The following is a 24,816-nucleotide window of genomic DNA, read 5'->3' on the forward strand; positions in this document are numbered from 1 at the left end:
AATAAGACTAAAATTAAGTAATTTTAAAACATATACTCATATTAAAAAATAAATTTATAAATATATTTATGTTAAAATAAGTAATTATGACACATATATTTAACATAAAAATAAATTAAACTAAATCACTTATATATAATTAAGAATAATTTTAATATTTTAAAATATAAATAGAATAATTTATATCCATTCACGCACAATCTAATTTTTATTAATCAAATATTATTTTATTATCCACATAAATCGATTCTCCAATAAGAATATACTAGATAAATTATTTTATTGCTTCCGCTATAAATACATTTATCTATGCTATGATTATAAAAATTAAAAATAACATATTTTAATTCAAGAAAATACAAAATAAATGCATATTTTATTACATATATTAATACTAATTCTTTTTTTTTTTTTCTTCTTTTATACATCATTAAGTAATCCTAATATAGAAAAAAATAAATTATCCTATACTTAAAAAAATCATATACATTTTTATTCCTATGGACCTTGATTAAAAAAATATACAATAATTATTTTGTAAGACGAAAAAGTGGAGCTGGACAAAAGAAGGGAAGCAACAAGTAGTAGAAGAGTGGAAGTAGTTAATGTAAGTGTAGCATAGTAACCGGTATCTTTCCTAATCAAATTTCACGCTATTTATTTGAATTTTCCACCAAACTCTTTCCTCCCTGCATTTTTCCCCCTCTCTCCTTCAAACAAATCCGTTCACACGAAAGCTGCCCTTTGAATTTAATACAACCAGTGTTGCTGTTATCCTTAAAAGTGCCGAACACTACAAAATTCAAAGAAAAAAAAATCAATGTCTCGTTTTATTTCCAACAGAAACGAAGGCATGGAAATAGTCGTTGATGTCTGCGAGGAACGACCACGGAACCGAACGGAGTCAGTAGTTAAGGCAAATTCTGAAGAAAACCGAAACCGAACAAAAGCCGTGCCCTTTCTATGTTTCTATTTTCCTTTCTAAATTACTAAAATTAAATATTTTTTTTTTTTTTAATTTCAGGTGGTGTTCTCAAGTTTCGCTTCGTTGGTGGGTAGCGTGTGAAGTGTTACCGTTTATTATATACTCTTTCCTTCTAGAAACGCGAGGAAGCAAAATTGAGTTGTGCCTGCCTGCGGTGAGTCGTTGCGTGCTCTCAATCCGAAATGGACCTGTCACCGGGGCGATCCGTGGACGAGGTGGTGGAGGAGATAATGAGGCTGCACAGATCGCTACCGGCTCGGCCGGGAATCGAGGAAGTGGAAGCGGCGAGGACGGTGATCGCGAACGTGGAGAGGGAGGAGCAGGCGAAGCTCGAGGCCGTAGCGTCGGCGGCGGCGGCGGCGACGCAGCACAAGGGTTCGCACGTGCCGGAGGAGCTCTTGGCGGTGCTGCAGGAGATGCAGAAGAACGTCGTGTTTTTCCAGAGCAGGGAGCAGAAGCGTGAGCCTCTCAAACTCCTCGATCTCGAAAACGTGCACGTGCTGTTCGACGATTTGATTCAGAGGGCTTCCAACTGCGTTGCCGCGCGCTCCAACGCCAAAGCGTCGGTTTCCAAACGGGAAACTTCCGCCGCCTCCGTTTCGGTTTCTCCGTTCAAGAAAGAGCGTGCGAAGAGTTCGGAGATTTTGTTCTCCAAAGATGATAGTTATATGAGTAAGACGAAGCCCGCGCTCTTCCCTGATGTTCGCCCCGTTGTCTCGTCTAAACCGCAATTGCTTGATTCCTCGTTGAAACCCGCGTCCAATTCAGGTATCTGGTTTTCAACTGTTTCTATGAACAAAACTTGGATATAGCTATTTGTTTTTGATATTGATTATCTTTGGATGCGTGTTTTAATCAAAATTCAAGTTTTGAGTATACTTGGTAATAATTTTTGGGTTTAAAATCAATGTAAGATAATGAGGTTTGTGATCAATATATGATCAACGTAAATTTCCTAGATGATTTTGATGTTGTTCTTTCAGTAATTAACATAATTGAAGTTTTACTTTAGTAATCTGGATAATAAATATTTGCATTAAGGATCTCTATAAGTTACGTGGAGAACAATAATAGCTTAATTGGATACTACATCTATGTTTTGTTCCGTTTCTTTTGGCTAACAACAATAGCTTCTTCTATAATTGGGTTTTGATCTTGTAGGTGAAGAGGGTGGTGATAAGTTAAGTTTGATAAAATTGGCTAGCTTAATTGAAGTTTCTGCGAAGAAAGGTACCCGCGAGCTCATGTTACAGAACAAGTTAATGGACCAAGTTGATTGGCTTCCTGATTCAATAGGGAAGCTATCGAGTTTAGTCAAATTGGATTTATCTGAGAATCGAATCACGGTTCTGCCTTCCACACTCGGATGTCTTTCTTCCTTAACAAGTTTGGATTTGCATTCGAATAAAATCGTGGAGCTTCCGGAGTGTGTTGGAGATCTCTCGTGTCTTGTGTATTTAAACGTTGGGGGAAACCAGTTATCATCTCTACCAGATTCTTTGGGAAGATTGGTGCGTCTTGAGGAGCTTGATTTGAGCTCCAACCAGCTTTCAGTGCTTCCTGATACCATAGGGTCTCTTGTAAGCCTTAAGATATTGAATGTGGAGACAAACGACATAGAAGAGATTCCGCATTCGATTGGTCGTTGTTGTTCTCTTAGGGAGCTTTGTGCAGATTATAACAGACTCAAGGCACTGCCTGAAGCTGTGGGGAAGATTGAGAGTCTTGAGGTTTTGTCTGTGAGGTACAACAACGTTAAACAGCTACCTACCACGATGTCGTCTCTGACGAACTTGAAGGAGCTGAATGTCAGCTTCAATGAGCTTGAGTATGTGCCTGAGAGCTTGTGTTTTGCTACATCCCTTGTCAAGATGAACATAGGAAACAACTTTGCTGACATGAGATCCTTGCCGAGGTCCATTGGGAACCTTGAAATGCTTGAGGAGTTGGATATCAGCAATAATCAAATTCGGGTCCTTCCTGACTCTTTTAGGATGCTCACTCGGTTACGCGTCCTGAAAGTGGAAGAGAATCCTCTTGAAGTCCCTCCGAGACATGTAGCTGAAAAGGGGGCACAGGTAACTAGCTTTCTCGACTAAACTACCTTGATTTCTATTTTTAGAAACTGTTTTCAGTCACAAATAAGAGAAAAGAAGAAAACCATATACTCATGCCAAGTTCATATCTTATCACATGCAGGACTGTTCTAGATAAGTCATAAATGAAGAGAATGAGAAAACATCTCCTAATTCTATTTAAGTTTTTAAAATATTTATTTTGAACAAAAAATTGACCGAGTAGTATGAAATTATTTTTGAAAACAATTTTTAAAACCAAAAAATGAGAAAGAAATTAAATCTACCCTTAATTTTTTATATTGTTTGTGCCAGTATAATAGTATGATTTTACCAAAATTTTACTTTAGTCCCTAATTTTGAAAATCAATGCTTATTAGTTATCACGAAATAAGGAGGGAGGAGAAAATATTTTCTACTTTTACTTTTAATTACAAAAATGTCATTTTAGTTTTACTTATTTTTTGTTTTAAAAAATTTGCATAAGAAACATTGGAAATAATTTTTTTTTTATTTTCATTATTTCTTACAGAAATATTTGAAAATAAAAAATAAAAACAGGCTATATTTTCTCATATCAAACAAGCCATTTTTTCTTCTAGTTCTTTTTGTGCTAATAAAAATCCTTCTGCCATGTGAAATTGTGAATCTCATGTTTCATGTGACGGTGCATCATAGGCGGTTGTCCAGTACATGGCTGAGCTTGTAGAGAAGAAGGATGTTAAATCACAGCCACTTAAGCAGAAGAAGGGTTGGGCTCAGATATGCTTCTTTTCAAAGTCAAACAAAAGGAAGCGTGACGGCGTTGATTTTGTTAAAACCTGATTAAATTCAACTAAAGCCTTTGTTGGCAAGCAACCGAATCCATGAGTAAGTGGTGGAGTTAATCTCCTTGTCAGTGGTCAATGCTTGTAATGTACAATTGGTGTTGGGTATTGATTATGAAATAATTGAGGTTCAATCATTGTTCACCAATCACCAGTAACTTTTGTGGCCTTAATTGACCTATAATCACCACTTGTGGCAAGGCTAGATTCCCTAGGGGAATAGAGTGAATGCATTGCATAATTAACTGTTACTTTTACAATAGATTGGTAAACCTACCAAATCATGCTTGTTGGCTAATGTTTTGTGTTAATGACAGGGAGATGCATTTGTTTATATAAAAAAGGACAAAGATATGTCTGTCAGTTTCTAGTCAACATTACGAGAGAATGAATTGGCACGGGAACCTTCGTCGGCTGCTAACTTTGAGGCACAAACTGTAGAATTCCTGTTTAATATATTTTTTTAAATTTTTTTTGTAGAATTTAATTTTTTTAATTTTATTTCATTTGTATTTCTGTTATTTTGAAAATGAAAAGAAGTGTACATCCGACCAGGGAAAAAATTAGGCGTGAGTAATGGAGAAAAACCAGAGATGATTTAATATGTACTATTGATGTAAAAATTAATACCGTAGTATATTTTAATTTGAAGTAACTTTTCTACCCTGTTATTAAATAATATAAAAATATTTTATTTTTATATCGGCTCAAATTAGAATCGATGAAAGAAAATATTTTTTACACTTATTTACATTTGTACCATTATAATATAATATATATTTCAAAAAAGAAAATTTTAAAACCTCGAGAAGCATGTGTAGACAGTGTAGTTCAATATTGCGGATGGTTCTACCAATGCACGTGAGGAGGAGCGGGATGGGGAAAAAGCGAGGGCGCGAGAGAGAAGGGAGCATCGTTCAAGGAGGTTAAAGCAAAAAGAGTTAATAGATGTGAAGTTTTTTTTTATGCATAAACTAGTATTTTATGCTTAAATATTTATTACATGTAACTAATTTTATAATAAATTATATATAAATAATATTATATTTAAATATATAAATTATATTTAAATTTGTATTAATAAATATTTTTAAAAATATATAAAATATATTTTTTATTTAAGGTAAATGATCTATTGATGGAATCATGTCCAGGCCAAGAAGACCAAGATGTGATACATTCAAGGACCCAAGAGAAATGAGTTAATTTTGAAGACCTTTCATACCATTTATATATAGTAGTTCTTGTATAGGTTCATTTTGTTTTTGTATTTGTGAGACACTTTCTTTCCTTTGATATATGACATTCTCTTAAGAATTTAGGGTAGGCTACTTGGAGACTTTTACTCCATTTGACCTTGTATTAAAGGTCATTCATTTTTGTATTTTCAGTAGTAGAAATGGGGTAACAATTAGCAGGGTATGTAGGTGGAACTAGTAAATGGGTCAGAGTTGGGCCTAGGCCAAATTTTACATATTGGGCATGTTTTGCTCCATTTGTTCCAAGGAATTGATTTAGCTAGGCCTCACCATCATTTGGTGAACCTAACTAAACCAATTTAAATTATTTGGATTAGATCAAATGTGGAGTTTGGAGCCCTAGACCTCCTTTTTGGGTGATTCTAACGTCATTGGAAAGCTAACATCCAAAGCTACAACTTTCATGAAGACTTAAAGACCAACATACTCACGCCCGGCGCACTAATATCCCGCCCGGCGCAAAACTCAAACGGAGACCTATAGAGGTCTCAGCGCCCCGGTGCATTTATCCTAGCCTAGTGTAATTCCAGACAGAGACTCCCAATGAGTCTCCACACCCGACGTGCTCAGATCACGCCCAACGCAATATCAATAACTAAAACATAAGGACCACGTCTGATAGTGCGCTCGACATGGTTCTCCCCACGCTTGGCGTGATTCACTCAGGGATTCCCATTTCAAATTGCGCTCGACGCGACTAGCCTTGCCCCCGGCGTGATTTGGCAATGGTGATCCCTGATGGATTCACGCTCGACGCTAAGAACTGCGCCCGACGCATTTACTACCAAAAACCCTCGAAAACCTCAAAAATTTCTTCCCAACATGAATCCAATTCAAATTACACGAGTTCAAATCATTAAAAAGCATAAATACTATCCAAAAATAATATATTAAGCAATGAAATCAAGTCTTAATCACTAATTTGTGGAAATCATGAAGAAATCTCAACCAAAACCTTTTCCCCTCAATGCATCCTTAATCATGCATAAATCATGGAATCAATGTGATATTTCAAACCCATATACACCAGATTAAGTCTTATAAGTACTACCCTTACCTTAGAAACCTCAGAAATGCAAGGTTTGAAGAAAACCCTCAAATCCTAACTCAAACTTTAATCCCCCTTTTCAAGGCTTTAGAGGCCAAATCTCTTGAAACTCCAGTTGTGAAGATTGATCCTAACTTGATAAACTTCCCAAATGTATCCTCAACTTCCCTCCGGACCAGAGCCTCTCTCTCTACTTCCTCTCTCTAGAAACTGTCTCTGTTTGACAAATGAGACCCTCCGGTCCTAAGTCCCTATATATAGTCATTTTCTAAAATTTCCTAATTTCACCCTTAGCACCTATTCACCTCAAATATTCTATTCCTTGAAGTATTTCAACTTCCTAAGCTCTAAAACAACCTCAAATTCACTCAGAAAGACCAGATTTATCTTATGTTCCTATCCTTCAATCTCCTACCCATCCTATTCCTTTCCATGCAATACTCACAACTCACCACCATATGAAATGCAACATGTATCAACACATAAACAAACATCACTTTCAGATACATATGCTTGGAATAATGAGTTGCATGCCATAATACTTCACTTAACTAAGATGAGAAGGAAGGTGATCAATCTTCTTCCCTCTTAGTACCAATTCAGTATAATGGTGTACAATGCATCATTCACCACATTCATGATACACATGCCTATATAAACCTCTCATCTCATACTACAAAATCACTACTATGTCCAAACAACTAATTAAAACCACATAATTATACAACATGCACAAAGATAAGTACATTTCAAATCCACACCTCCATAATCCAATCCAAATCCATATAGACAACATATACATACTTACATACATACATATATATAATATAAAACATATCTATCAAATAACTCGCTATTTCCATGGCGTTACAACCCGCATTGGAAGGATCAAATGGAGATGTTCATCAAATCCACCCAATACCACCTCTAAAAAATCATCACTCAAGGTAATGTTGTTGTTACCAAGCTTAAGAGTGAATACACTCAGGATGACTACAACATATTGCAGCTCAACACCAAAGCGAGATATATCCTTGCTTGCTCCTTGTTTATAGTGGTGTATAACAAGCTCTACAACTACTCAACGACCAAGGAAATATAGGATGCCATTAGGGAAACTCAGAGGGTATTGAAGATGTAAGGCTCAAATGAGCTACTACACTTCAAAGACATTATGAGTTATTTTCCATGAAGGAAAGCGAGCCCATCGATGAATGTTGACACCTAATTTTGTCTGGGGCATACAAACAAGGAAATTATCAAAGAAAAGGAGTTTCCAAGTATGGAAACAACAAGACATGACATCAAAAAGCCTAAAGCCCAACAAAAGCTGATTTAGTAGCTTAAAACGAGCTGTTCCCAAGACAGAATGACCCGTTCCCACACTAGAACAGACTGTTCCCAAGCTGGAACGGCCTGTGCCGAAACTAGAATGGGTGGTTCTAGACTACTAAAAAGTGTCTAAAACCCTAGTCCAGAACGGGCCGTTCCAGCATAGGAAGTTATGTGTTAAACTCAACTCTGGAACAGACCGTTCTGATTTAAGAATGGACCGTTCCAGTTAAGAAATTAGTGCATAACGAAGGGGTCTAGAACAAGCCATTCTGGCCACTTCTGATGTCTATAAATAGCAAACTTCGGGGCTGGAAAAATTTGTCTAGAATCCATGATAGCTTGAAATATCTCCCTCTATCTCTTTTTGTATTTCTTAAGATCTGTGAGGTATTTGTGTAGTGCGAAAGGTTGTCACAAAGCACTTAAAAATCCCACATTTGAAGAACATCAATAAAGCTTGCCACGAGGTATTATCCATCGATCTCTTTTTCCATCTTCCACCTCTTTTATTTTAAATATCCTTATAATAAAGGAAATAACTACGTAGACATCCTAGGGAAATTTGTGTAATTTAAATCCTTATATATGTAAATATGCATTAATAAAGGGGAAAAGATGTTTAAATTATTACTCATTGTTATGCTAACTCCATCATAGGGTACTGAAAGGGCGTTATAGGGGTGCTTAATACCTTCCTTGTACGTAAACGACCCCCGAACCCAATTTTGGTTATAAAGGCGATTATTGGATTTCCAAAACCTTTTCTTTTTCCAATTGTTTTGAGTAAAACATTGGTGGCGACTCCATGAGCTCATTTTCAAAAACCATTAATTAAGGATTAGTCTGGTGTCTGGGCATTCCTTAATTGATGAGATTTTCAAAAGGATGTCTAAACCATAGGTCGCAAGATCAAAATTTTTTGGGTAGTGACAATGAAATGTTTGGAAGATTTCAAACAATTATGAATGAGTTAAAATCCCTGGGAACCGAGTTCACCAAAGCTCAAAATAATCTCAAGATCTTGGATTGTTTTCCAAAGATCTAAAAGCCCAAAACCACAACTATCTTAGAAGCATGTGACTTTAAAGTTCTCATTCTTGATGAACTTGTCGAAGCTCTACGAGTTCATGATGTTCACTTGAATAGAAAAGATCACTCTAAAGAAAATGCTACTATTGATTTAAAGGATGGCGAGACCAGCAAGAGAAGAGAGAAAAGGAAGGATCTAAAAGTAGAATCTAAGTCAAGCAACTCAGATGAAAATTTTAAGGACTCTATAGACGATGAGATATCTCTCATGTCTAAAAAGTTTAAGGACTTGTTAAAGAAGAAAGGAAGGCTAAGAAGTTTTCACAAAAAGAAGGAAAAATTCAAAAAGCCAAGTCAAACTAACTATAAAGAGGTTGTCTGCTATGAATGCAAGAAGCCTACCCAATATCAGAATTATGGTTGGTAGGAATGATCATGCTATTGTTTACGCTCTTCAAGCATTAACAAAAGCTATAAAGACTGATAGGGCTAGAGTTGCTCCTAGTTGGTTATGGTAATTTCAACATAACCATCTACCCTCTTTCAAAGGAGGATATGACCTAGAAGGCGTGATGATTTGGTTGATTGATATTGAGAAAACCTTTAAGGTTATGGAGTGTCTTGTTGCTTAGAAGGTGAATCTTGTTACCTTCATTGATGTTTGATGCTTAGTTATGGTGGGAAGGGGCCTTGCAAAGGATGATGGGTGAAGTAATGCTGGTAAGGGGGAAGAGACTCTTATCCTTTTAAATTTTCTATACTATTATATTTGTTTCTTTTATGTTACATCTATGTATATTTATTTAGTGAGATACCACAAATCTCACTCATTTGTTTAATCTATGATACTTTTAACTATAAATAATTAATAAGGTGTTTCTAGTTTATGTTGTTTAATTATTTTATGATGTTTTTAACTGTTATTTAAATAATTAAAAATATGAAAATTTATTTAGCTTAATTATTTTTATAATAGTTCTAACTATAATATAGTTTTGTTTAATTTTTTTCTAAGCTCATCTTGTTATTATTTCTTCATACATTATAAAGATAAATGTTATTTTATGACCATAAGAATGAAAGTTTAAATTAATTTGTAGTTGAAGATCTGACTTTGTGGTTTTAAATGAGTAAAAAACTTAAGGTGAAATAATCTTTTGTTATTTGATATTATAATGTTCATTTATCTTGATTAGCTACTATAAGAATAATTCAAGTTTTTATTATATCAAGAAGGACTAATATATTCACTTAATGTTGGTTAAAAATATTTCTATGCATTTTGTTTAATTATTGATATTTATTGGATAATTGTTCTCACTCCTTATTTTTCTTTATTTAAAAATTTAATTAATTATAATATAAAATAGATGGATCTGCCAGCAATACCAGACCCTTTTCCTTCAGTTATATTAGCAGTATTTTCTAGAACGAGTTGGAGTGTGGATGCAGTTGCTAATTTTGTTACCTTTCACGGTGTAGCATTATCAACTTTTACATTCTCTCCGACCCAAGAAATTCCTACTGTTATTGATGGTCATATAATAGTTACCTTCTATCTACCCCCAACCAACTATGTTAACCCAATAGTAAATCTATATCAACCTAATATGTAAATATTGTAGTAGAAGTAGAGAATATATAGTATGTAAATATTTTAGAATGATATGTAATGTAATTATAAGTCAACTATATGTGCATAAGTTCACAAAATCTACCTTGTCTTTATGTGAAATATTATTCATGTTATAAGTGCATTAATAATTTATAAAAAATACATATTTAATACTAAACTTAAGAACTATAAAAATAGGCATTACATTAACCATTGAGACTACGTCTAGTTCTTGATCCAACTAGATCAAGTTCCACTATCTTATGCAAAGTTACAAGTATTATTTTACCAAGCCACTTCTGACTCAAACCTAAGTATTCTTTGACTTGCCTTTTCAAGCAACTACCTAATTATTATTTCAACATAAAACCTCTCCAAGTTTTAACAACCAAGTATTCTTTTACAGACATGCCTCCCCAAACTCAAACCAACAAGTATTTTTTTACACTCAAGCCTTTTTAGGGTCAAAACAACAATTATTCATTTACAATCAAGTTTCTCTAAGCTCAAAGTAATAACACAGTTAAAGTTGGGTAAGCTAACTATGTTATTTTGTTTTACTATCAAGACATGATACAAACAATTAGGTGAAAAGACATTTTACAAAAACAAAAGAATATAATTTTTACAATAATTGATCTCTTTATTTGTTGTCATGTTGTCATGTCTTTCATTTTGAGCTTCAATATTTCTTTTATGAGACTTCAATGATGATGATCGTTGCAAATCCTTGAGCATCTCTCATATGCTTTCTTCGTCTATTTTCATCTTCATTTCTTATGGAGATAAGTATCTGTTTGTGTATTAAATGCTTGTATTAATTGTTTTTACCAAATAGTCACTTTTTATATAATTAAGAAAAATACTTATCACCATTTAGGTATTGAAAAAGTGGAGCTATGCACGTGTCAGTTCAAAAACAACATTTTTTTTGAAGATTTTCATGATTCACGAGATTCGCTTGTCTTTTTCTAATGTAAAGCATGTCTCCCTTCTCTTTTGTCATTGTAGGTATCAAAGAGGTTGTTTTGCTTCAACCTATTAAGGAATATTGTACATACATTGATTTAGTTATTAGACATCATAAATGATATTAATTCAAAGTAAATGTCTTGTAGATGAAGTATTCCGCTATAAAGAGGGATCCATTTATTTTAGGAGTAAGTCTAGGTAAACTTACTTCATTCAATAACTCATGTTCTATATCAAATTTCAACAATTTAACCGTTGAATTTAAAGTTTTTAATGCATAGATCAAGTCTACAAATTTAAAAAAAAATAAAAAAATTATTAGATATTTCGTTTCATTAATTCAAATCAACATATAAAATGCTTTTATGATTATTTGTCAATTTGAGTTAATGAAACAATGTATCAAATGATTTTTAAATTTTTAAAAAATTGCTAATTTGATCTATGCATTAAGAACTTTAAATTCAACGTTAGATCGTTGAGGTTTAATGTAGAATATGAGTTATTGAATAAAGTAACCTTAGGTAGACTTACTCTTGGAGTTATTTGATCCCTACTATATATATATATAATCTATTTGAGAGTTCATTTTATTAATTCAAATTGACAGATAATCATAAAATCATTTTATATGTTTATTTAAATCCATATAACAAAGTATCATATGATTTTTTTTTTAAATTTGTAGACTTAATCTATACATTAAATTTTTTTAATTTAACGGTTGGATCATTGAAATTTATCATACACCAGAGTTATTGAGTGGAGTAACTTTAAAAAGAAATACTCTTAGAGTCATTTGATCCCTCATCACACACACTCACATAAATGATGAAAAATAAATACAAAAGAAAAAGTCATGATACATCAAATAAATTGTTGGTCACTAGGGCTAGCTCTAACATAGGGGTACTATGTCTGAAGTCTTAGCTTTGAATCTTGTTGTTACTATTTTGCACAAAAAAAATGTTTGTTAATAAATACCTTAACTATTCTTAAAGAATTAAAAAAATAATTGAAAAGTATGATTATTAACATATTAATAAAAAAATAATAAATTTTATAAAAAAAATTGCTAAATTATAATAAGTATATACTAAGGATATGAAATTATTTTGAAATAAATATAAGATTATTGATCAAGTTAATCCAATAGTATCTCTCGGTAGAGTTACACTATTCAATAACTTTTATTATATATTAAATTTTAATGATCTAACAATTGAATATTGATATTAACTCAATGATTAAGCACACCATATTTTAGATATAACCGATATTTATAATTAGTTAATCTTATATTTGACATATAGTTAGAAAAGTATATCATACATTAATTTTAATTTATTTAATATAAATTTAATTTATTTAATGAAGCGTCAAGTAATTCTCAAACATCATAAAAAATTTTAGACATTCACCACTCCAGAAAATATTTTTGATTTAATGATTAGATTGTCAAAAATTAATTTGCACAAAAGAGTTTTTAAATTGAGTATATCTACCAAGAGTTATTCTTTGAATAATTAGACACACATATGTGTGTATATATATTGTTAATTAAAATAATAATTGTGATGTCAAATAATTAAATATCTCTTTTTTAACATTCATGAGGTTAATGTTCGTTTGTTATTTTTTACGAGTTTATGCCTATAATTTCTATAACCGCTAAATAGATGGAGTAAAATATGGAAAACTTTGACTTTCATCATTTTATATGAACACACACACATATACATGGTTGGGATCCTCTTACTCAAAGAGTAACTCTTGGTAGAGCTGTTCCACTCAATAACTCTTGCTCTATATTGAATTTTGTCGATTCAATCGTTAAATTAAAAGTTCTTAATGAATATATAATGTCTACAATTATATACAAAATTTGATGATTACTTCATACTTTGTTACATACATTCAAATTAAAGGCTACTTTTAAAAACATATTACACGTTAATTTATAGGCTTGATCTATTTAATAATAACCTTTAACTTTACGGTTGAATTGTTGAAACTCAATATAGACCTTTAGTTATCGATGAGATTTGCTAACTTATATCCACCTGTTTTTTAGAAGGAGTAATTAGCAAGTTACACATTAGTGTGTTTTAAAAAATACCGTAGTTATAGCTTGCTAACTTATTCTTTCTTAAAACTCAAGTGGGTGTAAGATATCAAACCCTTAAATATATATTTTTTTATTGTCTTGACATCAATGTCTTTTTGATTTTTTAGAATTCAATGAGAACTTTGTGACTTGGTGTTTGTTTTTTTTAACCTAGAAATCTCCTATAATATAAGCTCTTATACAGTCAAAAATAAAATATAACAATCAAATGAAAACATAGTTGCTTCCCTAAAACAAGAATATTATTTAATCAAATATTAAACAAAATTTATACCAATTAAGAGTAATTTGAGAGTCTATAAGCATTTCTTCTAAGACATGGTCTCAAGACTCTTAACTGGAAACTATAATTAGAGGTTGATTTGTTGGAAATTCATGCTTCTTGGTACTTGAAAACATGATCTTTATGATCTTTTCTTCCTAATTTTGTCATTGATAATACTTTTCTAGAATTAGAACTTTTTGTGAACCCACTTAATTATGTGGAATAATAAGTTGAATGAGATGATGACGGTAATATTTTTGTGTTAGAAGAGTGTCACGATTAATAGCATTTACATCAATATTTAGGCGACTTTATCAACAATGAAAATATTTTTTCCTATTGGCCATATGAATCCTCCAGCAAAGACAAGCTTGCTTGAGTCAAGTAGGATCATTATGAGCAGCAAAACTCCCCTTCTAATTATTCAAGGAAATTTCATACCTTAACTTGAACTAAAGACCAATGATTAGGGTGGGACAACCTTGTATCAATTAATCTATGTGCTCAGTGATAACAAGAGAACAATTTAATGCACCCCAATTAACATTAACAATTTTAACAAAATTTTCTATTATAATTCATTAAAGACCTTAAGTTTTTTTTTTTTTACTAAAACACTTGACAATTGACATTGAGTCAAGAATCAAAACTTACAAAAGTTAAATCCAAAATTTTGATGACTAATGTATAATATTATGACTAATTTGATCACATAATTTTGAAAAACTTGGATGTTGTGCGACCAAAATTACAACCATAAATTATTTTTTTTTAAAAAAAGAACCTTAGTTAAATCATGAGTTATAAGCAAGAGAAGAGAATATTTGTCTTTCGCAATAAAAATGCTTAAACCAAAGAAAAAGTGTTGAAAAGAGCCATTTGCACTGGTAATTTTATTACATGAAAATGAAGAAAGAGAATTATGAAGCCAACACCTACATAACCTTGACATCATAAAAAAAAAACTAAAACTAAAATCCACAAAGATTAAAGGAAACAAAGTTCTCTATATTTGTCTATGCAATAGTGATATAATCACACAACACTTAGATAACTATCTAGTTTTATTAATCTATCCAAGCATGATACACATATTTGAGACTCAATGTCTTGGACCTAAGCGCAACTCCAAATCAATGTCTTCATTAGCACTTGGAGTAACATTCATGGAAGTGCTTGCAACGACATCTCCTGTATGCATCTGAAACCCATACTTGATGGTGTTGGTGTTATTATTGGTGCTGGTGCTAGCTTCTCCATTTGGTGGATCCAAAAGAAAGCGATCAGTCATTGGGACAAGGGTGAAAAGTTGTTGAGATCGGTTGTTAACAACCACAGGCACAGAGTTTGGGATAGATGGATCAATAATCAAGTTCCAATCATTGGACATGAAGTGAGGTGAGGAGTAAGTGGGGGTCCTTCTCCCAAATTCATGTGGGAATGGTGGTGGTACCTGTTGCATGAAGTTAGCTGCATAGCTTTGAACTTGTTGAGGGGTCTTATTGCGCAAAAAATCTTTAGCAATTTTTGTCCAACGCCCTTTTCCATATCTAATTAGCCCCATTACAAATAACCTATAATCAAAATGTAGTATATTAATTAGTGTCCTAGCAAAATAAAATCCAGTAAAAAATAGTAACACAAAGATATTCTTAAGACTAACGATAGATTAATTTGCTTCCAAATTACTTTTTTCCCCAAAATTTTGAGAGAATAATGGAAATGGAAAGACAATAAAAAAGCATAAGAAAATTATATATATATATATATATATATATATATATATATATATATATATATAATTAGATTAAGTTTGAAGGAACAAACTCATGATCTCTTTGGGTCCAAGGCTCATTCAGCATAGCTCCATGAGGAACCAAGTATTTGTTTGGTTCAGTTGTAACAATCCCACCTTGCATGCTAGGTTGGAAACTAGTAACAATTTGAGAAGGCACATTGGTTTGGTCAAAAGTTGGCCAAGGAGTAACAATTTGTTGTTGGCTTGCTTGACTCAAGTTGGGATTTGTGCCAACAATTAAGGGAAAATGAGCATTCTCAAATTTTACTTGTCTAGTAGAACCAAGGACTATGGATGCATTAGATGACCTGGGTGGTGATGGAGAGGAGTTTGTCAAATCAATGATTTCAGGCATCATTGTTGAGAAATGGTGAGGGATATTAACTAGGGGTGGAAGACAATACAAAGAGTAAAGGCTATTGGAATTGCACTTGGACTATGTTGAAATATACAACTTGTTGTAGCTTAATTTATATACTCGATGGAAATGGTTCATTTACCAAAATATCCCTAAAACATTTAATTGTATATATTAACTATTTTAGAAAAATTTTATTCAAATAATTTGTACACAATTTTTGTATCTATCTGTCTTCGACATAACATTTATTATATTTCTCTCTCTTAATTGAAAAATTTATTGCACAACTTATTGTTCAAATAATATTTATATTTTTGAAATACTTATGCCTTCATGGGGTAGTTTGCATAGGATCTTAGGCTCAAACCATGTTGTTGTCATTGCAATTCCTTTCAATAAAAATATATACATACAATTGCTACAACTTTGTTTTGAAAATTTTCAATGATAAAATTAATAAAATTATATGTAGGAATGACAATACTTTACATGATTAAGAGTTTACCATCTCATTTTCATTAAGTCAACCATATTTATTAGTTAAGGGTTCATTTATAATTATTTTAGGATTAAATATGATTTTAGTCCCTAAAATTTTGTCAAACTATTATTTTTAATCTTTGAGAAAATATTTTTTGGTTTTAGTCCCTAAAATTTTTCTCCATGAACAAAAAAAAATTGACACTAGGGACCAAAAATGTTAACGAGAAAATGCTAAAGGGCTAAAAGTGGAAATCGAAGAATGTTTAGAGATTAAAATTAGTAAACAAAATGTTAAGGACAAGAAAAATTGGCAAAAGTTTAAGGACTAAAAACATATTTGTTAAGTCAAAAAACGATCTTAGATCCCTCAAGCTTTCAAGTTTTAATGTTAACAAATAGAACATTTTTCTAAGAGAGAATATTTTTGCAGAATACAAGTTAGATGATGCATAAAGATGTAAATCGTTAGATAGATGATGTGTTATCATACAAAGCATATATTCTGAGTTCATAAAATCTTAAAAGCATATCATTTATGATGACTAACAACTACTTGTTGTTTGTCTAACTGATTGTTTAATAAATCAAACTAAGAAAGCTCTTTGAATATCATAAATCTATAAAAGTGAATGAAGTCATGCTTTGCACGAGCCTAAGGAAAAACGAATCCTTGAAATCTTGGAAAAAATCAACAAAAGTCAACGCAGAACCTACTCCTTGTTGACACACATTATAAATGATATGTTTGGGATCCTAAAGTTGATAAATAGCCTCCTTGATATGATAAGAAGTGATAATTTGGTGAAATGCATTTAATGCATCAAAAAACACTTCTCACCTCAAGGAACATGGAACAAAGACAAATAAAGCAAGATTATGAAAAATCCTCAAGTTTTGCAATGGTCATCTTTATCTGGGCTACTATATAAGAAGCTTCACGATCAAAAATAAGAAATTTTGACAAAAATTTTCAGAGATAACCTTTTGTAGAAATTATCATTCATTCATTCTTTATGTAAAGATTTCTATTCTTAATTGGTTGTATCATGTCTTGTTTATAAGACAAAACAACATTTGTAAAACTTTACCCAGATATAACCATTGTTGTAGGGTTAAGCTTAAAGAGGCTTGTTTGTAAAAAAAATACTTTTTAAGTCTAAAAAGACTTTTCTATAAAGAATAATTGTTTAAGTCTAGAGAAGCTTGACTATAGAAAAATACTAGTTTGAGTTTGGAGAGATTTGACTGTAAAGGAATACTTGTTTGAGCCTTGAGAGATTTGATTGTAAAAGAATACTTGGTATTGAAGCTTGAAGAGACTTTGTGTGAAAAGAATAATTTGGTAGATTGTTTGAAGAGACACTTCAATTAATACTTAAGTTTAAGCCATAAGTGGCTAGTTGAAAGAATACTTGTATCTTGTTTAAGATAGTTGAACTCAATCTAGTTGGATTGAGAACTAGACGTGGTCTCGATGGTTGAAACAAACCAGTATAAAAAATACCTTATGTTTTATCTGTCTTTTCTTCAACACTATTTACTATTAGCATCATTACTTAATTACTTGAAAAAATGAGAGTTTTTGATTGATACTATTCACCTTTTTTTTTTCCAGTGTTTACCTTTTCTCCACAATATTTAATCCATTATTCCATTATGTTTTTATTAGTATTTTATACACTAATAAAATATGATTTATTTTATTTATTTCTTATCTTATCAAATTGGTCAAGTAATATTTTTTATCTTGGGGAGAGAGTTGAATTAAGAAAAAATAGCATATGATAGTGAGCTTTATCCTCTTTCCTTTCCACTAGAAACATAACCCCCCACTTTAGCCATTATAAGCATTTTTAGTATCTCAAAAAAATCTAAAAACTTTATTATTTTATAATTTTTCATCATTGATCTAAGGTCTATATTTTTTTATATAGTTCTATCAAAATGGGAGTTGATAGTAAAATATTATATATATGAAAATTGGCTTTGTATGTTCATTTAAAGTGATTTATTTTAGTCAACAAAGAGTAAAACTAGTAGAACTTTGAAACGTCCTTAATTCATTTATATACTCATTCAATTCAATGAATTTATTTACGTATTAATTACCCGAGTCTTCGCATTGGTTTTTCAATGATGCTACTTTAATTTATTGGCCACCATAATCTTCGTGGTTGTTCCTAAACTTTTAGACTTTTACACATAAATGAAACTCATATATTAAATATTATAATTGACTTTAAATGTAAACATAATATTTTATTTTTGTCAACAAAGATTGAAACTAGTGAAACTTTGAAATGCTCGCCGAGTCATCTATGTTAACCAAGGGGCCTCAATAACTCAAGAGGGGTGGATTGAGTTTAAAATAAAATATTTTCATGTTCCAAAAAATTTAAGTTTTAAAGATTATTTGATTTAGAAAGACAAGAAAATTGGGTTGCCAAGTTAATTTGAATTTTTAGGCTTAGAAAAGTTTAGATTCAATTCAAATTAATAAAATCAAATAAATAATTAAATTAGCACAATTAAATTTATCCTGGTTCAGTCAAACTTGACCTACATCAAGTCCTCATGCTACATTTAGATTTCTTCACTAAAGATTAAGGTTTAGAATATAACAAACTTTTATTCTCAAGGACCCCTCCTTCATAACCCATATGAGACACTCTTCACCTTATAACTCTTAATATCCCTACTAAGGAGACATCCTTTGATGGAAAACCCTTGGAGAGATTAGATTGATGTAGTTCTTTCTCCAAGTTCCTTGAATGGATCTTTTCCTTCTCCAAGTTCCTTGAATGGATCTTTTCCTTCTTGGTCTCCTCCTAGCTTCTCCAATGGCTTCTAAAGGTGTTAGAAGTCACCTTCAAGCACACATGAAGAGGTAAAGAGCTCCCTTGGTGACGCCACACTCATGGAGTGATAAATCCCTCCAAATCTCACCGCACTTAAGGGAGAATAAGAGAAATGAAGTTTCAAGGAGAGAAACAAGCTTTGAGTTGAGAGAGAGAATTAGAGAAAATTCATCCAATTCATATAAAACTCAAAGTGAAGTTTCGACCATTACAAACTATTCTATATATACTATTTGTTTTTCTTTACAATTTTAAACGCTCTTTACAAACTAGTGACATTTTAGTCGTTTCACATGGACAATTTCAATGTCTTTAAAAGATTTCTAAAAATATATGTAAAGTATGTTTATTTCTAATTTAAACACATATTTTAAATACTCTTATCTATTTTTATTATTTTATCTTATTATTACTGTTTCTAATAGGATGAATCGGTTTTTCTATTATTTCTCAAACCTCACTTGAAAAAATTATTAAAACTCTGAGCTATGGTATATTATAGGCTTAATATTACTTTGATCATTTTATATTATAACAAAATTTATTATTACTGATAATTATTTAATGGTAATAAATTAATTACCTCTATTTTATTATCTAATAAAAATATTAATGACTAATATATAATAACTACTAAAATATATATTTACATCACACCAAAATTTATTATTAGTGAAAATTATTTATTAAAAAAAATTCAAGTCCCTCATCGACTAGAGATAAGATAATTAAAGAGTATATAAATGGATGATAACTCTTACCTTACTAGTTTATTTTGTAGGATTGAGTTAGACCTATAACTTACTATTTTAAGTTGTTATCAGATTATTCGTTATTACTAAACTCAGTAGTGCTAAACTTGAGAGAGTGTATTTGGAAAAACTTAAGTCTCACATCGAGTCATCGACTATAGATAAAATAATTAAAGAGTATGTAAGTAGAGAGCAACTCCCACCTTGCAAGTCTCACATCTCTTAAGAGATAAAACAATTAAAAAATAAGGGAAAAACCCAAATCTCATATTGACTATAAATAAAATAATTAATTATGAGATAAGAAAATTTAAAAAAAATAATTAAAGAATATATAAGTAGAGGACAACCATCATCTTACATCGAATATAGATAAGGTAATTTAAGAGTATTATGAATCATTTCTTAAACTTTTAGTAGCAATAGCAAAAAATATTAAATACTAGTAAAAAAATGTCACAAAAACTTATACATTTTTTTCGACCATTATAAGAGTTTTTACCAACATGCAGAATAATTGTCGATAAATGTTTTAACGACACTGCATACAATCGCTAATGTAAAAATGCTGATAAAAGATTTTGCAACAATTTTTATTATCACTAAAAATCATATTAAGGGGGGTGTATTGGATTAGGATTTTAAATGACTTTTTTAGTTAAAAAAAATCCTGCGAATGTTAAAAGACTTTGCAGGATTTTCATGACTTTTACGATTTTGTAGGATTCTACAAGACTTAAATTCAGGATTTTAATGGATTCTGCAAGACTTTTAAATCATGATTTTAATGGATTCTGTGGGATTTTGTGGATTTTGTAGAATTTTCATGGATTTTTGACATTTGATAAGATTTCAAAATAAATTTCATACATTCAAATTTAAAAAGAGTCAAAGACTAAAATAATAAAAAATAATAATGTCTAGATAAATAATAATAATAATAATAATAATTCTCCATAATATCTTATCCTCTTAAATAGCATTCACGCACATATCCATAGTTATACTAATCTTCCAAGCATTAGCGCCTTTTCGCTCTTGCTCCTGGGTTTGAATAATAGGTTCAAAAGTATGATCTTCATTAATTGGTAACGTTGAAGATGAAGGTTCATCCACCGCTTCAATTGAAAATTCATCATAATGACATTCTTTACGTAGAAAGTTATGTAGCGATGCAAATACTAACACAGGTTCTACTTGTGTCTTAAATAAAAATAGAGGTGCTGACTTAAAAATTGTGAACCTTGATTTAAAAATACCAAATATTCTCTCGATCACATTTCTTAAAGATGCATGACGAAGATTAAACAATTCTTTCTCATTTTCAAGGTCATTACCCTGACCTGCAAAATCTTGTAGATGATATCTTACACCTCGAAATGGAGCTAAAAATTGACATTGAGAATATATATGCAATATATATAATATTAGTATAATAATAATAATAATTATAATTATTATTATTATTTAAAGAATAAGCATTTAGATTTAGAATATATATATATATATATATATATATATATTATTTTAGTTATATATTAAATGATAATTTTTAACGATATTTATAAATGTAAATTATTCTAACAAATATTTTAAAAATATTTTCTCTTTTAAAAAATAAGCTAATGAAGACATAAATCCAAAACCCTAAAAAATTAGATACTGCAATGTCTTATGTTAATTTCACAATATAAAAATAAAAAGAAAAATTCATAGTAAAAAAAATAAAATAATTGTTGAGTCATAAAAGGAGGAGGGATAAGAGTAACAAACTTAAGGAAATGAGAGATCGCAATTTTTATGCTGAGAGGGTTCTTCCTCCCAACTAAGATCCATTTTCATCTTTCACCTTTTTCTTTTCTTGACTTGTGTTATAAAAAAATTACTACTTAAAAGTTGAAATTTCAAGCGTTTTTTTGTGTTATATAAAAGAACAAATTCAACTACATAGAATAAAATAAAGCAATTCAATTAAAGAAAACGAACAGAAAAATAGAGCAAGTCAATAACACTATTATTTACATATCGGAGTTTCACAAAATAGGGGAATGAGATGAGAACAGTACTACAATATTATATATGAGCAATGAATAATAGTGCAGTATTATTAGCGGAGAAAAAATGGAGAAGACAGAAGCATAGAAAAAAAAGATGAAAAACTCACTTGAAAATTCTTGAAAAGTCACTTCAAACAATCCTTCAAAATCCGATGGGTTTGGATGAGATTGTTTTATGAATTTGGTATTTATAGATAACACTAGAAAGTCCTTCAAAATCCCTCTCACACAACAATCCTTTAAAATCCTTATATTTTTGAATACCAATGGATTGTTTTTAAGTTGTAAAAAATCTCAAATGAATACCAATGGATTTTAATGGTCTCTTTAAAAAATCTTGAAAATCTAGATTGAATACCATTGGATTATTTTTAAGTGACATAAAATCCTGATTGAATACCAATGAACTTTTTTACTAAAAAAAAGTCTTTTAAAATCCTACAAAATCCTAAACCAATACACCCCTCTAAAATCTAAACGTCACTAAAATTTTATTTTGTTGTAATGTTGTTTTTGTCAATCTGTAACTTTAGACTTTCTATATTAAAATAGAGATATTTTATCTCCTTATTTTTAAAAATATAAATTTTGATCTTATTATCAATTTGATATTTGTTGATCATTAAATTTTTGACGTTGTTTAATCACTATCTCCAATTAATTGATGTAATATTTCGAGAGTGACAAGTAAGATAAAAGTTAAAAAATAACATTAAAAAATATTTATTTTTATATATTTTAACATCTAATTGATATTTATTTATTAATAAATCTTGTTTTGCATAATTTTTTTTATAGTTTTTTTTATCTCTAACTATCATATTATTAAATGTAACATTACTCGAATATGAATAAATATTAAAATTTAACAATTAATAAGTTTCAATTTGATGAAATGACCAAAATTTTGTATTTTCTTTTATAAAAATTATAATAATAAAATTTTTTTATTTTAAAATAGAGAAACCGAAATTACATATTGACCAAAATAGAAAGTCTAAAAATACAATTTAACATATGTTTTATATTTTTAACACAATTGCGTACTAAGAATTTACGAATTTTTACCTGTATGCTTAAAATTAATATTAAATAATTAGAAAATGATAAGTAAAAATGAGGCTGTTACATTACAATTTATTCGAACCATAGATAACATACGATAGATCGATGACTTTATCCTATTGTAATTCTAGTTTTTCCTTGTTTCCATCAAAGACTTTTTTTTTTTTATTGATTTACAATATAAAACTTTTACATTAACAATTTATAAATTTTAAACTCAAAATATATCTACTATTCATTTAAATTAAATATTTTTATAAATTTAACTTATTTTAAACCAACTATAAATATGTGTTATTTTCTCAATTTATTTATCTCTTACTCTATAGGAGTGAAATCTTCTACCATTCATTTAGTGTTGGGATGCAAGCAAAGTCTTACATCGTTCAAACAAGAGGATGAACATGAGTTTATATACACACAGTTGTCTCCATTGGTTAAGAGGCCTTTTGGGTAGTGTCCAAAAGCAAAACCGTGAGGGCTTAGGCCCAAAATGGACAATATCTCACAAATGTGAAGATATGTGTATATGTGTGGTAACCCCCGGTGCACAACAAGTCAAGAATTGTTGAGATGCCTTGAATTTATAATTTTGTCCGTTACTATTCCTTGTTATAAGGCTAAAAGGAATCTGTATCAGATATCTCTATTCATTCAGAAATAAGAAACTCTTGAACTGCCCGTAGACGTAGGTCACACTGACTGAACCACGTAATTTGTGTGTCGTCTTCTTTCTCTTCTCTTTCTTTTACATATTGTCATAACATTTAGATTAAATATTTATCTACTATTCATTTAAATTAAATATTTTATAAAATTAACTTACTTTAAACCAACTATCAATATGTGCTATTTTCTCAATTTATTTATCTCTTACTTTCTAGGAGTGAAATCTTCGTCCCCACGCTACTTTCATGAAATTATCAATTTCGTTCATAATGTAAAGATTAAAAGTTTGATTTTTGATGTTGGTGTAAAAAAATGTTTAATTTTTTTATTTTTATTCACAATATTTAAAACAAATAACTTTTGCTCCTGTGTTTTTTAAAATACTCAAATTTTAGTCGTTAAAATTAACACTGTTTTCCTATATACAGGAACCTGAGTTTCGGGTGCCTTAAATCACAAAAAATAAAAACCAATGTTTTAAAAATTTAGGGAATAAAATCAAATTTTAGAAAATTTCCAAGACTAAAAACATCATTATTCCTAAATGTAAATATTGTCCATTGAGTATGAAACTGTATAACCAGAGAAGAGTGCTAATAATATGTTTTTAAAACACTTCGTAACGCATATTATATTACTTGTTAAAATTTATTAAAAACTTTAAAATATTGAGATTTTTTAAATAATAACTAGAATTAAGGGATCATAAAGTGGTATAGGATTAGGGATGAGAATGAACTGAACGAATATGAAAATAATTTGAAACCTGATTCTATAATTAGCTTGTTGAACTTGAATTATGAACTAATAAATTGAAATTGATGATGATAGATAAATGAGTTGATAAGAGTAGTTATATCTTTGAATACTAAAGGGAAGACTATCTAATGGTAAAAAATCTACAAATATTTACTGAATAAACTTCATTTATGTAACACCTTATTTTTTAAAATTAAAGAAATAAATATTTGATTAATTAAGTTATATAGAGAGAAATATTTTATTAATAAATAAAATAAGTAGATAGGTATAGTAGAGAGGATTAGGTTGGACTTTGGGCCTAACCTACAAAAACTTATCAGGAGAAACATCTTCTGAAATAAAATAAGGGGGGATTACGTTCATTACACATCTTTTGAAACCCTAAAGCACTTGCTTAAAGAAACCTAAAAGAGAACACCAAAAGGAGTATGGAATAGCAACCAAAGCTACAGGAAGCACATTGAATCATGAGA

The 24,816-nt window shown here is 30.3% G+C and overlaps 2 protein-coding genes across 5 annotated transcripts; one reads left to right on the forward strand and one right to left on the reverse strand.

Moving 5' to 3' along the window:
* The first annotated feature begins 601 nt into the window (after positions 1-601).
* Positions 602-4,587, forward strand: LOC109794322 (plant intracellular Ras-group-related LRR protein 4). 4 transcript variants are annotated; one of them, XM_083075256.1, is made up of 5 exons: positions 610-916; positions 1,025-1,753; positions 2,147-3,063; positions 3,739-3,930; positions 4,205-4,587. In XM_083075256.1, the coding sequence occupies exons 2-4, from the start codon at positions 1,168-1,170 to the stop codon at positions 3,883-3,885; spliced, it is 1,650 nt and encodes a 549-aa protein (XP_082931382.1). In that variant the 5' UTR covers positions 610-916; positions 1,025-1,167; the 3' UTR covers positions 3,886-3,930; positions 4,205-4,587. The 4 variants fall into 4 exon arrangements, with proteins under 4 accessions (XP_082931384.1, XP_082931382.1, XP_020209367.1 ...); XM_020353778.3 differs by having other exon boundaries at positions 610-910; XM_083075258.1 differs by lacking the exons at positions 3,739-3,930; positions 4,205-4,587 and adding an exon at positions 3,185-3,526 and having other exon boundaries at positions 602-916.
* Positions 4,588-14,640: 10,053 nt separating this feature from the next.
* Positions 14,641-15,694, reverse strand: LOC109806974 (uncharacterized). Its single transcript, XM_020369506.3, has 2 exons — positions 15,366-15,694; positions 14,641-15,112 (listed from the first exon to the last, which is right to left on the reverse strand). The coding sequence occupies exons 1-2, from the start codon at positions 15,692-15,694 to the stop codon at positions 14,641-14,643; spliced, it is 801 nt and encodes a 266-aa protein (XP_020225095.1).
* Between the last annotated feature and the right edge of the window lie 9,122 nt (positions 15,695-24,816).

This window comes from Cajanus cajan, chromosome 5 (genome assembly GCF_000230855.2).
Source record: "Cajanus cajan strain Asha chromosome 5, NIPB_CcT2T_4, whole genome shotgun sequence".
In the NCBI taxonomy this organism is placed as follows: Eukaryota; Viridiplantae; Streptophyta; class Magnoliopsida; order Fabales; family Fabaceae; genus Cajanus; species Cajanus cajan.